This window comes from Pan paniscus, chromosome 1 (genome assembly GCF_029289425.2).
Source record: "Pan paniscus chromosome 1, NHGRI_mPanPan1-v2.0_pri, whole genome shotgun sequence".
In the NCBI taxonomy this organism is placed as follows: domain Eukaryota; kingdom Metazoa; phylum Chordata; class Mammalia; order Primates; family Hominidae; genus Pan; species Pan paniscus.
Window position 1 is genome coordinate 38,288,499 of NC_073249.2, and position 16,549 is coordinate 38,305,047.

General features: G+C 41.1%; 1 protein-coding gene across 5 annotated transcripts in view; it reads left to right on the forward strand.

Moving 5' to 3' along the window:
• KCNH1 (potassium voltage-gated channel subfamily H member 1) overlaps nt 1–16,549 on the forward strand; it is a 462,440-nt gene that overhangs the window by 13,544 nt on the left and 432,347 nt on the right. For 4 of the 5 annotated variants that reach the window (XM_003814202.6, XM_034946118.3, XM_003814201.6 and 1 more), the window contains exon 2: nt 12,948–13,071. In XM_003814202.6, the coding sequence (XP_003814250.3) occupies nt 12,948–13,071 (124 nt within the window). Of the gene's footprint in view, nt 1–12,407; nt 13,072–16,549 lie in introns of those variants that run through there. The other variant, XM_063597325.1, reaches the window with a different exon arrangement.

Consider the following 16,549-nt stretch of genomic DNA (forward strand, 5'->3'; position numbering starts at 1 on the left):
GCTGAGGCAGGTGGATCAGCTGAGGTCAGGAGTTTGAGACCAGCCTGGCCAACATGGTGAAATCCCGTCTCTACTAAAAATACAAAAATTAGTTGGGCATGGTGGCATACACCTGTAATTCCAGCTAGTCAGGAGGCTGAAGCAGGAGAATTGCTTGAATCCAGGAGACAGAGGTTGCAGTGAGCCGAGATTGCACCATTGCACTCCGTGCTGGGGGACAAGAGCAAAACCCTGTCTCAAAAAAAAAAAAAAAAAAAAAAAATATATATATATATAATCAATCAATTCAATGGATTGATTAATCTATTGAAACACTTTTAAACAATTGATTACACAAATATTTCTTAGCAGTAATTCAAGATATCACTGATCTCTTATTTCTTAAGTAAAATATCATTCAGTAATAAAAGTCTCTATATTTCAACACATTTTCATTCTCTTCCATACTTCTTGTGAAACTGGTTCATCTGTTTTTATTGTTTTAAAATTAATTTGATGCTGAATGAAGATGGAGGTCATGCTTTTGAAATCATGTACTTAGGGATAACTACCCAGTAAATGAGGTATTTGAGTTTGCTTTTGAAATTGAAATCTCTTTCTCCATTGTAATTTACTGACTTAATAAAAAATGTATTTCTGTAGGATATTAAAATCAGACAAAGCAAATAACTATTGAATCTCTTGAGAGTTCAGTTTGTTTTCTGCAAAGATTAGGCCTTTGGCAATTTAGAAGAGTCATTTTCATGAGACTTTATTGTTGAAAATCACAATAGAGCCACAAGATGACTTTTGCTGATGTTAAGATTTTAGATGTTTTATTTGGGTATATTATACTGATTTAATTTCTTGTTTCTCATTCCATCCTCTCCATTCTCCTAAATAACCTTGATCTGTCTTTTTTTTTTGAAGTAATTTCTGGTATGGATTTTATTTAGGTTCAGGTAAATCAAACTATTGTTTTCTGGTCTTTGTCTAGTGAAAATACATAGCACTTATTCTCATCATTTATCTCAATCATTATCTTTCAATTCTTTAATTATTCTAAAAGAAGGAAAGTATACTTTCACTCAAACTTGCTTTTTTAAAAACTTTTTTGAGATGGAGTGTCCCTCTGTCACCCAGGCTGGAGTGTGGTGGCACGATCTCGGCTCACTGCAAGCTCTGCCTCCTGGGTTCACACCATTCTCCTGCCTCAGCCTCCTGAGTAGCTGGGACTACAGATGCCCGCCACCATGCCCGGCTAATTTTTTGTATTTTTAGTAGAGATGGGGTTTCACCATGTTAGCCAGAATGGTCTCGATCACCTGACCTCATGATCTGCCTGCCTCGGCCTCCCAAAGTGCTGGGATTACAGGCATGAGCCACCGCGCCCGGCCTCAAACTTGCTTTTTGTAAGAGTACTGATATCCTTAGAAATCTATAATTCTAATTCCAAAATGTCAGGAAGACATGTGCTCTTCTAAGTAAAATATCTCAAGTTATTAGACGTGTATTGTGAAATACTTACTGTAGCCCTCCAAATAACCAGTGTTGGCAGGGAACAGTACACTTGTGTGAACTGCGAGCTGAATGTAGCTTTTATCTGCGTAATTGCCAAACTGAGTCACTTTTCTAAGTCATTGCTTCAGTTAGTTTTTCCTTTGTTATTTGTCGTAATTTTGATGAAAAGCAATTTTTAATAATTTCTCTTGAGAATATCTCTGTGTTATGCTTTATGGGCAAATGGCAGACTTGGAATGATTTTGACACTTCTGACTACTGCAGTGTAGTTTGGCTCATGCCTCATCAGTTGGAGAAACTTTACACAGTAGGGGGAGGAAGGGAGTCTTTAAAATTTTTAGAGAATGTTTGTTTTATGCTATGAACCAGAGGAAAACTATGTGGGCTGAGGAAGGCTGAATTTAGGAAACCTTACACTTAATTGCACACACTCTTGCAGCTATAGACCCTTAGGGGGTAAAAAAGCATCAGAAGGCGGCAGTAGAATCTGGCTAATTTGCATCAAAGACTTGGGACGCAGGGGAACTTTCAGATGAGAGCCAATGAATAAATCATGGCAAGGGCAGCCAGGTTGAACCTACACATTTTACTGAACAATGTAGGAAGGACTTGATAAGTTCAGAAAATACAAATTTGGAGGCAGGTTTGATGCTTCAGAATGGGTTATTGGCTGATTGGAAGTTACATATTCTGCTTGTAAAAGATACATATATACACATACGTGTGTGTGTATGTGTGTGCATCAATAGCATATTTGTTTTCAAAGACACATTTAGGCATTTTCCCCATATATAAATGGACCCACCAATATGTGATTTATTTCTATTGTTGACTCATTTGACAACATGGCACATTTTAATATTAATACTGCACAGCACATCATATCCCAAATCCAAACAATTCCATTGAGCAAAAGCCTGATACAACATGGTTCACCTGGAATTAGGGTATTACATTTAGAGGGTGTTTCTGCTGTTTTTGAAATGACCCAGGCTGCACAGAGTCCAGCATTTAGAGAAGTGATATTTCATGATCATGACCGGTTTGATTACTCCATATGGATGCATGGCTTGCAGATTGTGGGGCATCATCTGATTTGTTCTTTGTTATACATCTGATTACTTAGACAGTCATATTTTATTGCTGCCAGAAGCATGGAGATTTAGTTGACCCTGTCCCCCACCAGATCCACAGAGCTGAAGTGACTTACCTACAGCTCATTAGGGACAACACTGTGACTAGAATTCAACTTGTTATCATCCCCTTTCTTCTCACAAATGGTGCTCTGGGAAGCCTAGGGATTGCTGGGGAAGGGGAAGAGTAGATTAATAGAGTATCTTTTACCCCTCATTCTTCTATTGGTTTTCATTGTTGACTAGATTCCTCAGTTCTTCTCCATGTAATCTCAGGACCTCTTTCTCTCTAGGCTGGCTCTGGTTGCACAGTCTCCTTATGGCCTCTCCTGTAGCATGGCCGGACTTCTCACATGGAAGCTCAGGGCTCCCAAGAACACAGGAGCAGAAGTCACCAGATCTTAAGGCTTACACCTGCAATGGGCACAGCACCAAGTCTACTGCATTCTGTTGGTTGAAGCAAATCATAGGCCACCCAGATGCAAGGGGGAGAGAGCTACACAAGGTGTGAATGCAAGGAGGCAGGGCTTATTGGGGGCTACCAATATAATCTTAACTGGTTATAATGAGGCTTTGACTGTATTACCTAACATAGAGTAGGAGACCTGAGGTGTGTAAGTGTCTGGTCTTCTCCACATACACACAAAAGAAAGACAGTGAAAAGAGCTTACACAGCATCAGCAGTGTTCTAAAAGTGGCCATATTGCCTCTTCCTCTGAAGGTATTCATAAAGGGTCTCACCAGTGTGATTCAGCAGTGCTAGGAATCAAGAAAGTGGGTGACCTCTCAATACCCTTGGAATCTTGGAGGTTTGATTCTTATTAATGTGCTGGAGCCCATTTTACTCTCATTCCCTTCAGATTTTTACTCAATGGAAGACTGAAGGAGCCAAATGAGGGTCAAAATACGGAATCAGCTCCATTACTATTATATTGGATTAGAGAAGATAGTGGTGCCATTTGTTTCCCTTCTCAAGCTTATACCCTGGCTTCTAGACCATGAGTTACTGACCTACTCCTAGGCTAAGAAGCTGAAGTTGAGCACAGGTCTGGCAGGGCCTGTCACAAGTATTATAGGTTCTGAGTACCACAAGGAGACAAGTTGCTCAAACCCTCTCTTTCCCCACCAGGCTGGGGCATAGGCAAGTATGACAGACCAAGACAAACAGAGTGATTCCTCTTGCTCTTGATGTAGCTACCAACAGTTTGGTCAGTCTGATTATGAAGGTAAAAGTGATGGGGATGAAAAGGGGGACAAAAGAATTCACCCCAATACTTCTTCTATCTAGGGGTGGGTGGACACTCCTTTCTCTCAGTGGAAACCCCAGGTGTGGAAAGGTAAGTATTGCCTGCATAAAAACTCTTTATCAAAATAGAGCTTTGAAATGGTGCTCACTCCTACCAAACTCAGAGTACTACTAGGACTGTGAGGGCATTGAAAATTTGCAAGCTGTGGCTCTGCTGATTCCATTAAAGACTACTGCAGAAGTTATATTGTTAAGAGCCTTGGCTTTGGTGTTTGTGGTAGTTAATTTTATCAGTGGGCCATGGCGTGCCCAGATATTTAGTCTAACATTATTCTCAGTGTTTCTGAGAGGGTGTTTTTGAATGAGTTTAGCATTCCATATAAATTTTAGGATATTTTTTCTATTTATGTGAAAAATGTCATTGATTCATTTGTTTTTATAGAGACAGGGTCTTGCTCTGTTGCCCAGGCTGGATTGCAGTGGCATGCTCATAGCTCACTGCAGCCTTGACCTCTTTTGCTCAAGTGATCCTCCCACCTCAGCCTCCCGAGTATCTGGGACTATGGGCACATGCCATTGTGCCCGGCTAATTTTTAAAAAGTTTTTATTGGAGACAAGCTAACTTTGGTGCCCAGGCTGGTCTCAAACTCCTGAGCTCAAGCAATTCTCCCACCTTGGCCTCTTAAAGTGTTGGGATTACACATGTGAGCCACCATGCCTGGCTGAAATGTCCTTGGAATTCTGATAAGGATTGCATTTAATCTTTAGATCACTTTGGGTAGTGTATTAGTCAGGGTTCTCTAGAAGGACAGGACTAATAGGATGTGTATGTGTGTGTGTGTGTGTGTATATATATATATATATATAGGGGAGTTTATTAAGTATTAACTTACACAATCCCAAGGACACACAATAGGCTGTCTGCAAGCTGAGGAGCAAGGAGAGCCAGTCCGAGTCCCAAAACTGAAGAACCTGGAGACCGATGTTTGAGGGCAGGAAGCATCCAGCACAGGAGAAAGATGTAGTCTGGAAGGCTAGAGCAGTCTTGCCTTTTTACGTTTTTCTGCCTGCTTTATATTTGCTGGAAGCTGATTAGATGGTGCCCACCAGATTAAGGGTGGGTCTGCCTTCCCCAGCCCACTGACTCAAATGTTAATCTCCTTTGGCAACACCCTCACAGACACACCAAGGATTAATACTTTGCATCCTTAAATCCAATCAATTTGACACTCAGTATTAACCATCACAGGTAGTCTGAACATGTTAACAATATTAATTCTTGCTAGGTGCGGTGACTCATGCCTGTAATCCCAGCACTTTGGGAGGCCAAGGCCGGTGGATCACTTGATGTTAGGAGTTCGAGAACTGCCTCACCAACATGGTGAATCCCCATCTCTACTAAAAATACAAAAATTAGCTGGTCATGGTGGTGTGTGTCTATAGTCCTAGCTACTCAGGAGGCTGAGGCAGGAGAATTGCTTGAATCCGGGAGGCGGAGGTTGAAACCGGGATGCAGAGGTTGCAGTGAGCCGAGATTGCACCACTGCACTCCAGCCTGGGCAACAGAGCGAGACCCTGTCTCAAAAAAAACAAAAAACAAAAAACAAACAAACAAAAAACCAACTCCCACACCCCCCAAAAAAGAATTATTAATTCTTCCAGTACATGAACATGGGATATATTTCCATTTATTTATGTAGGAGATTATATATTATTTGATATTTTGTCCAAGCAGTGGGTTACTTTGCTAATTACGTTTTGCTTAGCTTAAAATTAGGTTTCTGTTTACTGAGTGCAAAAAATAGTAAATAATCCCAGAGTCATTTATGTTTGGATGTAGAACACCCATCTGTGTGCATTTGGCTAGAAACTCTGTGTCGCTTCACTTTAGCTCTCTTATTTGGCATTCTCAACCATGGGGAATATGGCCAACCACCTGGGGGAATTAAGAAGCCTTGGCTAAGCAAAGTTGCTGTCATAGTGTCCTCGTACTGGAATTTATGTACTTTATTCAGGAGATTCCCATTTTCTCAGCCTGTTTATTCTTATGGCAGATGTACTTCTAGAGGCACGCTGGCAAATTTACTCAGACATACATAGGCTTATTTCTTTATTTTATTTAACAGATCTAATCTTCCCCTTTGCCATTCCCTCCCATCTTACTGAATAGCAAAGGGAATGTGGTTGAGGGGACTATAAAGTGGTATCTCAAGCTCTTCCAGTTTAAATAGTCTTTTGGGTAACTCAGTCTCTTCTGGGTGGGTTCAGATTGCACTTCTACCCACCTCATTGCTTCTAAGATGGTGTGTGGGGTGGAAACAAGTGGCCCTTGCATAGTCTCTGGAGCCTCAGAGCCCTGGATGGAGAGCCCTATTTTTCCCCTCTTGTTCCTTGGGTCTCTGGCAATGGTCCCTGCTCTGCTGGTCACTGGGTGCTCAGCTGATGTGTGGGGCTCCAGTCCACAGCTGGTGAACTTATGTTCCATTCTCTTGGATTGAATGAAACTTGGTACCTCTGCCCCAATCCAACACACATATTCTCTCTTTCTCTCTCTCTCTCTCTCTCTGTGTGTGTGTGTGTGTGTGAGAGAGAGAGAGAGAGAGAGAGACAGAGAGAGAGAGAGAGAGACTTGATCTAATGTAGGCTATTACTGGCCTCCAGCTCATGTCTGATATTTGCCTGACTCACTGTCCTCCCCTAAACACCCCCACCCACCCCAGTTGATCCTAGGATTGGGTAGGTTGACATATAGCCCTTGACTATAAGGTCAGCTCACTCCACTGTGATAACCATCTGCTTATTCAACTTCAGCAGCCACGGGCAGTTGGGGACTTCTGGATTCTTTCCAGACTCCATGGGAACTGAGGGAGGCTCAGGAGTGCTAACATGGCCAAGTTTCCTGTGCAGCTGCTTTGGGTCACCCAGTGTGGTGTTCTTCCTCACCCCTGAGTGTCAAATGGGGAGCCAGGCACAAAGTTTACCCTCTTCTCCCCTGTTCCTTCTCCTCTTCCATTGTATGGGAGCAGGACTGTTATAGAAATTGGCCAGCACACTAAGTTTTAAGAAGTAAAAGATGGTAGTCTTCAAGGAAGAGACCAAACATTGAAAAGATAGACAGGAGAACCCAAGCATTTAGAAGTGGGACAATGACTTCTACTCACATCAAAATTTCCAGAGGGCATCATTGTATATCAGAAGGCAGAATAACAATGTATGACTACAATAACGGTATTCATAGAAATAGTCTGATTTTAGCACCCAATGGCATAAGCAGACCATGTAATATAATGATTAAAAGCATAAATTTTGAAGTCACATAGACCTAGGTTCAAATCCCAACTTTACCCTGGTATAAATGGTTATTGTGCATCCTCAGAGACTCAGGTTCCTCATGAGTAAAATGATGAAATCCCTGAGACTTCCTTCAGTAAAGTAATAATTCTTCACAAAGATTCATGTAAAGGTTGAAAAAAACCATGATATATGGTAAAGTACTTAAAACAGTACCTGGTAAAGAGTAATTATCAATAAATTGTACCCATTATTATTAATATCTAAAATCTCACTTATGTGGAATCCCTTAATTCCTGATGATATATGTGGTGTTATGGTATTTATATGGGTAGCCCCTAAGTTATAAACAGATTGTGTTCTGGAAGGTAATTTACAGGTCGATTATTTGTGGTTTAAAATAGAAGAGAACGTGCGTGCCAGGAATGGGGAAGGGATGGGGGAAGAATTTCTATACTGTTGGAGGCAAACGGCTTTGTGGCTGGGACTAGAAATCTTTCTTCCATTCTCTCTAACTCCTTGGGTAAAGAGGGAATTCCTAGACCTTCTATCATGGAGTGACAAGGGAATCTTGCTCCCTAGAGCTATAATTGCTTGCTTGGGTTAGTAGTGAGAGGAAACTATTTTGGAACTTTAAATTCTATGGTGAGTATCTTCTGAGTGGGTGATAGGCTGATGATTCTATTCCTACTGCACTTCCTATTTTTCTGTTTCCCTTACTAAAGTCAGAGAAGATGCTAGTGGGCTTGTTTTTTTGTTTTTTTTTTAAATTTATTTAATAAAAAGTAAACTTTAATGTCGAAAATGCAAACTTGGGGAGGGCAGAAAGATCACACACAAGGCTGTCACTTCATACTTGGAGAGTTGCACTGCGGCGGGGCAGAGGAGCTCCTTGCTTCCCAGACGGTGGGGCGGCCAAGCAGAGGCACTCCTCGCTTCCCAGACGGTGGGGCGGCCAAGCAGAGGCACCCCTCGCTTCCCAGACCCGGGCCCCGGGGGAGGGGTGGAGGGGTGGAGGGGGGTGGGCGGTGGGGGATGGGGCAGAGGAGCTCCTCACTTCCCAGACAGTGCAGCGGCCAGGTTAGGGGCTCCTCACTTCCCAGACGGGGCGGAGGCAGGCCAGAGATGCTCCTCACTTCCCCGACGGTGCAGTGGCGGGGCAGAGGTGCTCCAACTTCCCAGACGGTGAGGTGGCTGGACAGAGGCGCTCCTCACTTCCCAGACAGTACAGCGGCCAGGCAGAGGGGCACCTCACTTCCTAGACGGTGCAGTAGCCAGGCAGAGGCGCTCCTCACTTCCCAGATGGTGGGCAGCCAAGCAGAGGTGCTCCTCACTTCCCAGACAGTGCAGCGGCCAGGCAGAGGGGCACCTCACTTCCTAGACGGTGTAGTAGCCAGGCAGAGGCTCTCCTCACTTCCCAGACCGGGGTTGGGTGGGGTGGGGGAGGGCGGGCAGAGGCGCTCTTCACTTCCCAGACAGTGCAGCGGCCAGGTTAGGGGCTCCTCACTTCCCAGACGGGGCGGGGGCCGGGCAGAGGCGCTCTAACTTCCCAGACAGTGAGGTGGCTGGGCAGAGGCGCTCCTCACTTCCCAGACGGGGCGGGGGGCCGGGCAGAGGTGCTCCTCACTTACCAGTGGTTCGGCGGCCAGGGAGAGGCCGTTCTCACTTCCCAGACGGTGGGCGGCCGGGCAGAGGGGCTCCTCACTTCCCAGACGGTGGCAAAGGGTGGGGGCCGGGCAGAAGCGCTCCTGACTTCCCAGACCATGCGGTGGCCGGGCAGAGGCGCTCCTCACTTCCCAGACGGTGGTGGGGGGGCCGGGCAGAGGCGCTCCTGACTTCCCAGACGGTGGGACGGCTGGGCAGAGGCGGTGGGTTTGGTTTTTCTTAGATGGGGCTGTAATATGCACACCAGGGACTGAGGGTATGCTTATGAAAGGATAAACCACTTTAAAAGGTTATCAGAACATTTTTGTGAGCACTTGCCGTGATATCTGGAGCTTGAAATCTATCTTGCTCTCATTTTTCAGTAAGTAAAAAATTTAATCAATAAATTAATCTTTTATGATTAAATTAATTAAAATTAAGTACATAGTTATTTTTATCAAAGTCAGTAAGTTCATGTTTACAAAAATCAAGCAGAAGAGCTTGTAATGTAATGTAAATAACCATTCTATGCCTTGTCCCTCCTCCCATCCTACTCACCAGAGGCCGTGTCTTCTAATTTTAGCTTTCTTCTTATAGTTTCTGCCATGTCTCTAAATAACATGCATTAGAGCTATTTATAGATTTATCCATTCTGGATATTATCTGTTGACTTCTGTTAATTAGTTGAGGTTTTAGCTCACTTAATCTTACTCCCTACCCCTCCTCCTAATATAATTATATTACTCTCTTATTTATCTTTGCAACTTTAAGTAAAATATTTATACCATTTTTTAATCAGCTGTACACACTATCTCTTATTTGCTTCATCATTGTTCTCTTTTCTCTCCCTAAACTTTTATCACCTGTATTTTTAGCATCAGAATCAATGAGATTACATTCAGATACTTATGATAATTAAATATTCCATCCTTTATTATGTATTGGTTTTAAAATTCAAAATTAATAAGGTGCTTACCTTATTCCTACAATGATGTGACCATGAGATTTTGGTTTTTGTTTTCCTTTGATGTTTCTAATTCCCTTTCCTGCCATACCTTTATTGATAATGTTGTTCTAAATGATCAAGAATATAATCAAATCCTAACCTCCTTTACCCCCAGATAATTCTCTTTTGGAACTTCTAGTCTCTGAATTGTTTAGTATTGAATACTGTCTACTAGCCCTCTTCCTTGCTTTCTACAGTTGGAGCTATTTTTTCCTGGTTTCCATGTTGTCCTCCTTTTTGCTTTATTCCCTCATTTTGCTGGTACACATCCTCAAGTAACTGCCAAAGAAAGAATATGTGGTAAATAATTTCCCGTAATCTTTGCATATATGAAAATATCTTCATTATACACTCACATTTTATTGTTTTAATTTTAAAGAGAATGTCCTCTGGCCTTTTCTCATGTTGTTCTTTTTGCTGTTCCTCTTAGGGTGCATGTTTTTCCTGTTGGACTGATCCTCATGTCTTTTTTTTTTTCTTCTCTGTTTCTTGTCTCTTTCTCTTTCTGTACTACTTTCTGTAAGACTTTATCTTCTAAAATTCATGTTGAATATTTAATTGCTATTCATTTTAATTTATAAGAGTTCTTGTTCCCTTATTTTTTTTTCCTCATAGCATTCTGTTTTTGTTTTGTGGATGTAATACTTCTTGAATCTCTCTAAGGATACCAATTAGATTTTTTTTTTAAAGTTCTTCTCTGTTTCCTGTAATATTGCTGCTTCTTCCCCAGTTTTTTTTGGTTCATTCTTTTTAACTTAATTTTCATTTTTGTGGATTTTTACATTTTTAATTTGTTTACTTTTATTTTACTGGGGTCTGGTATACAAGAGAAAATAAACATATGTGGTCAACTCATTATCTATAACTGGCTATTCTTCCCTCTTTCCGCATAGATAATCTCAGTGGAGCATTAGCCATGATAAAGCACACTCAGTTTTTCCTCCTGCTCTAGGTGTTTTGAGGGAAATTAACTACTATTTCAGGATTTAACAAGAGATGGTCAAACCAACTAGGCTTCATATACACTTGGGAGTAATTTAGTAAATACTGTACTACTTTTAAGTCTAAGCTATTCAGTTCAGGAAATGTGAGTTTATTCAGGGAGAGAAGACCAATATGAAGGATTATTCTGCCCCTACGATAAAATCAAAGCTCTCTGACTTTATTCATTCCAGATCCTTCCCAGTCTAGTCTTCAGTTACTCATCCTGCCACTCTTCCTGGCTGCCCTTTGTCTACCCTAGCCTGCACTGTGTTCCATGCTGCCATGCCTTTGCCCATGCTGGATCCTCTGCCTGGAATGTTCCCTTCCTCTCACACCCTCTTGAGTTCATGAAGACAGTGACCATATTTTAATTTCTATATCTATTGTTTTTGTATTATCTGTGCCAATTACCTTTTAGGCATTCAAAAAGTTTAAATAAATCTTACTCATCCTTTTAGACTAGAGCAAGTTCAAATATTATCCCCTCTGAGACGCAGCCCATTACCTCTCTCAGAGTTCATTGTTTTCTTACCTGTTTCTTTAGTTAGTTGTGGACATATCTATTTGTCTTGCTAAGTTCCTTGAGTGCAGGGACCATTTCTTATCAATCTGGAGACCCCCAGGGTCTTGCATTGTGCTTGGCACCTGTTGGCACTCAAGAACAATTTATGTATATATGGGAGAGATGGACGGAAGGACTGGTTGTAGATTTTCATTAAAAGCATATTTATAAAAATAGTAGCTTTATAGATTCACATCATAAATGTTGTATTTTCTGTTCCTTTTAAATAGATCAAAGCATTCTCAAGAATAGATTGCCGTATTTAGTAATTCCTCCTCCCTTGCCCTCCTTTGTAAGGTCTTGGCTCACCACAACCCTTATCTCCTCTCAGGCCCTGTCTTCTTCCAAGTCTTTTGTCTTCAGTGGTGTCTGCATGAAGTGGAATCATTTTCCCAAGCCTGCCAAATCAAGAATAAACTCATCTAAGAAGGGTGGAGAAGCCTATCTGAAGGGATGGTTACCCATATTGTGAAAAAACTGTAAATGCTTTCAATTAAATGATGATATAATATATCACTATTATTTCACTCTAGGTAGTATGTGTATACACACACACACACACACAGACACACACAATACCCTCTCCAGTTTACAACTAAAGAAGGCTGTTTGTATTGTTTCTTTTTTTGGAGGGTGGGGGAAGTGGGTGGGTCTTCTGTGGAAAGGAAGGGCCAAACTAAAATAATGATTACATTTAAGTTCTGGATGTTATTTGCTTAATTGAAATGCTTGAAAAGAAAGGAAGGACAGTTGATATCCTGAGCATAAAAAGTATTGATGCCTGATTTTCAAAAATGTGGGAAGTAGTGAGAATACACTAAGCTGGCCAAACACAACTAGCCTACCTAAACCCTGCATTATGAGTGTGTGGTAGGCTGCTGCTCTGTGACAGAGCCCCAAAATGCAGCTCTGTGGCTGCGTTTCAAAATCAGCAAGAATTTCAAAATTAGCAAGAAGGTCCTGTTGTGTGAGCATCTTGATCAGCCTCTACAAAGATCTAGTATTAAGAGAGTCTAGTTACTATTCCTCACCAAGGGGAGGGTTCCATGGTGCTGTGTGTGTCCATGAGGAAGTGTTCAGCCTCCTTTCTGTGCCTTCCTGAGATGCCCTCCTGGGTTGGGCAAATCCTAGTTAGGGTCAAGAAGGCAAATTTTTAGCTTCTGGCCAAAAGACTGAAAAGGCTAAGATGCTGGACAGAGCTCAGAATAAATTACTTTTGGGCTCTCTCTTGCTCTGTATTATTGGTATACCTTCACTGGGATGAAAAATTAGGACTTAAATATGTCTCATGGGAATCCACTGAATTTCTGCAGGATTTGTTGGTTGGTTGGTTAAGTATGCTTTCTTTCCTAACTTCTTTTTGGAGTACAGTGACCTAAGTTAGCACTTGCATTCAAGATATTCACTTCTAAAACAATGTTGTTTTATATTCCTTACAGGGCGACATTTCTGTTCAAGAGTCTATGTTTTGGAGGGAATCAGAAATATCTGGATTGCTTGACATTATTTATGTCCTCATTGAATCTCAACTAATGTGTTGCCTCATGTGCCCTTTTTTCCCTTTTTTTTTTTTTTTAACAGATACTAATTTTGTGTTGGGGAATGCTCAGATAGTGGACTGGCCTATTGTGTACAGCAATGATGGATTTTGCAAGCTGTCTGGCTATCACAGGGCAGAAGTGATGCAAAAAAGCAGCACCTGCAGGTATTTATGTTTGGAGTTGTTCTGGTGAACAATCTATTATGGTATCTTTTGGAAAAAGAAAATGGTTTACTGCATTCGGGAATTGCCTTTACCTCATTTAGTGTGTATTCACAGGAAAATTTATTGCCATATCATCTCTAGTTCATGTACTGTACAGGGAAAATCAAAGCAGATGTAAAACATAGTTCCCACAACTGACAAACTTGCAGTCACTAAGATGGGAGAAAACCCAGAAGAACTCAGGAAAACCATTCTGTCTATAAAATGTGAACTCAAAAGTTATGGCATTTTAGATTAAATTAAATGTGAAAGTTAGAGGCTCAAATACAGTGAAATGAAATTTTAGATGATTAAAACAATTTTTGAAAATTTATGAGCATTTTAGAAGGGTAACTACAATGTTGGAGACAAGGGCCTTGTTCATAGAGCTTTTCCGCAGTCAAAATTCTTTTTTGTTTTGAGATGGCGTCTTGCTTTGTCACCCAGACTGGAGTACAGTGACATGATCTTGGCTCACTGCAGCCTCTGTCTCCTGGGTTCAAGCAGTTCTCCTGATTCAGCCTCCTGAGTAGCTGGGATTACAGGCACGTGCCACCACACCTGGCTAATTTTTTTTTTTTTTTTTTGTATTTTTAGTAGAGATGGGGGTTTCACCATGTTGGCCAGGCTGGTCTCGAACTCCTGACCTTAGGTGGTCTGCCCGCCTTGGCCTCCCAAAGTGCTGGATTATAGGCGTAAGCCACCATGCCTGGCCTCAGCCAAAGTTTTTTACTTCAGAAAAAGATGAGAGAACCAATATTTTGTTGCCTTCTAATTCATGCTGTTACCTCTCTCTCTCTCTGAACTCTTAGCAAATTGTACTGACAGTGAAGCTGGTATATTCTTACAGGGTTTCTAACCAAGCAGTGTCCTTGGGCCGTGGTGTTAGAAAAGCTCTTTTAAAGCATCTTCCAGGTGTTGAGCCAGACATATAGCCTGGATCCTGCCAGACATTCCCCTGCTGTGCCCTGGCAAGGTCTTGGCCCACCATAGCCTTTTGGCTCCTCTCAGTCTCTGCCTTCTTCAGTCTTCTGTCTTCAGTGGTGTTTGCATGAAGTGGAATCATTCATGCCAAATCAGGAAACAAACTCATCTATGAAGAGTGGAGAAGCCTGTCTGACCAAGCATAGACTTCTGTTTTCAGAAGTTGCATTTTTACTTACTAAGTCAGCCATGTCACTTTACATTATTTTAAAATAAAATACTCTTCTAAAATAAAATAAATGTTTGCGCTCATAAGAAGGAAGTATCAAATGTTTTGAAAATATTTCCACTTTCTTAAATCTTAGATTTTGGGGACTGAGAAATAGAAAATTGAAGATTCTTCCCTCAAATGTTCAAAGGTTTAGACATTATAATTCTTAATGTAATAGAATTATCTTACATTCTTTGTGTGCTGTTATCCTCTTAAGTATTTATAGATCTATTTGTCTGCATCTACATCTCTATCTGTCCTGCACATATATAATCAGAACAATTTGAGAGACATAGCTTCACTTTTTAGTGTGACTTGAACAGCCTTTCCTTACCTTTCTTATTGGCTATAATCAAACACTTTAAGGAAATCAGATAAAATAACTTGCTAATTTAACCAACTTTTCTTTTATGCACAGTTTTTAGCAACTTGTTGAATTACCCAAAGGTATCCCTTCTCTATAAATGAACATACCTTTGTGCTAGCTATGTTCCTGATAGCTCAGGAGTCTCTTTTATTTATTTTGTGCATTGTAAGCATTTGCAATCTGAGATCCAGGTAAAGGAAATTTAGAACTACTGGTAATCTAAAGCCTGAAAAAGTACATAAGATGAATGAAAACTAGGTATAATTATAGTACTTCATTTATTTGAAGATTCAACTTTACAGGGATTTCTTTTACCTTGTTAAGGAAATTGCTAGCGTATATACCATCACTTCATTTAAATGGAGGTCAGTTATCTAGAAAATTAACTCACAAGGAGAAAGAGGAAAAATCCTCTTATTCTCAGGCAGGGCTAAATTAGTCTTGATCTATTCTTCTTTCTAGAGATAATTTAACAAGCTCAGTTTTCTGTTTCCTGGCTTATAGACAAAGAGTACAGCCCCAAAGCAGAGAACTACATGAGTGTGTAAGGACAACCACAGATAATCACATTCCTCAGAGCGCTGGGAAGGGACATAAGATAACAACTGTGATACAGAATTCACAAAGTCAACAGCTAGGACTCTCTTCTTATTGGGTACCAGAATTTGGAAGCCTGTAGTAAGCCCAAGGCTGTTCTGGTATCAAGCTAAGCATGGTGCTTGACTTGGTGGTTCAGTTTTAGACCAGAAATTGCACTTGATAACCTCTGAGGTTCTTTGTAGCTCTGAAATTCTGTGTTTTTGTGATTCAAGTCATAAAAAAAGGTTAGATTATATTTACTTTACAGTGACATTTAGGAACCCATGGCAGTTTGTGCAATACCTAAGACTTGAGGAGTGATCATTGCTGCTCTTTCTTGTTATTGCAGTCTGAAGGCCTGGAGTGGGCAGGGGAAATGCTGGCTGGGCCCGTGGGCAGCCTTTGTCAGAGAACTGGACATTCCAGCCCCATTGAAAGATGTTTTTTTCCCCCTCCTCTGGCATTTTGTTAGTCTCCTGTGCCATTATTCATTCTACTTAATTGGAAGTATATCCTGTTCCCAGAGGGACAAACCATGATTTTTAGACCAGATTCAGTGTGGGGCCCAGGAAAATAAACAGTCCTGGCATTTTTCTTGCTTCTGGTGAGAAGTAGTGTTAGCAGGTAGACCTTCTAGGATCCTGAGGTTTTCTCTAATAAATTACATGTACATTTAAATAAATGAATTTTTTTTTGCTGAGAACTAGAAAAGGAAAAAAATCTATGGTCTAAACTTACTCAGCCATCTTTACCAGGAAGTCTCCCAGAGTTGTATTTCTAAAATGAAATCTGATTATGTTTCTCCTTTGCTTAAAACCCTCCCATTGTGCTCCCATTGCTTTCAAGATGAAGATTAAATTACTTCCCATGGCTTATAATGCCGTGGTCTCCTCCATGATCTTGCCTCTGTTTACTTCTCTATATTATCTGTTGCAAATTTCCCTCTCATTGTCTATATTTCAATCATACTGAAATGAACTATAATCAGGGTCTGGAATTAATCTGACTGTCACCTCTGTGCCTTTGCAGTTGCTTGTCTTTTGTTTGGAATGTTTTTCTCCTTCTTTCTCTCAGCCATTTCCCCTCCTTCCTGCCCCTTAGACCTAATCTGTCCTTACTTCTGGAAAGCATTCTCTGATCAACCAGGGAGTGCACTGTGCCTATTCTGTGTGTTCTGTAATTCATTATGTGCGCTGCCATTGTGGCAGTGATCACACTGTTCTCTAATCCACTGTTTTCTGATCTGTTTTATGGTGTGTATCTCTCATTAGACTGTTAGTTTTTTGGAGACAATGAAA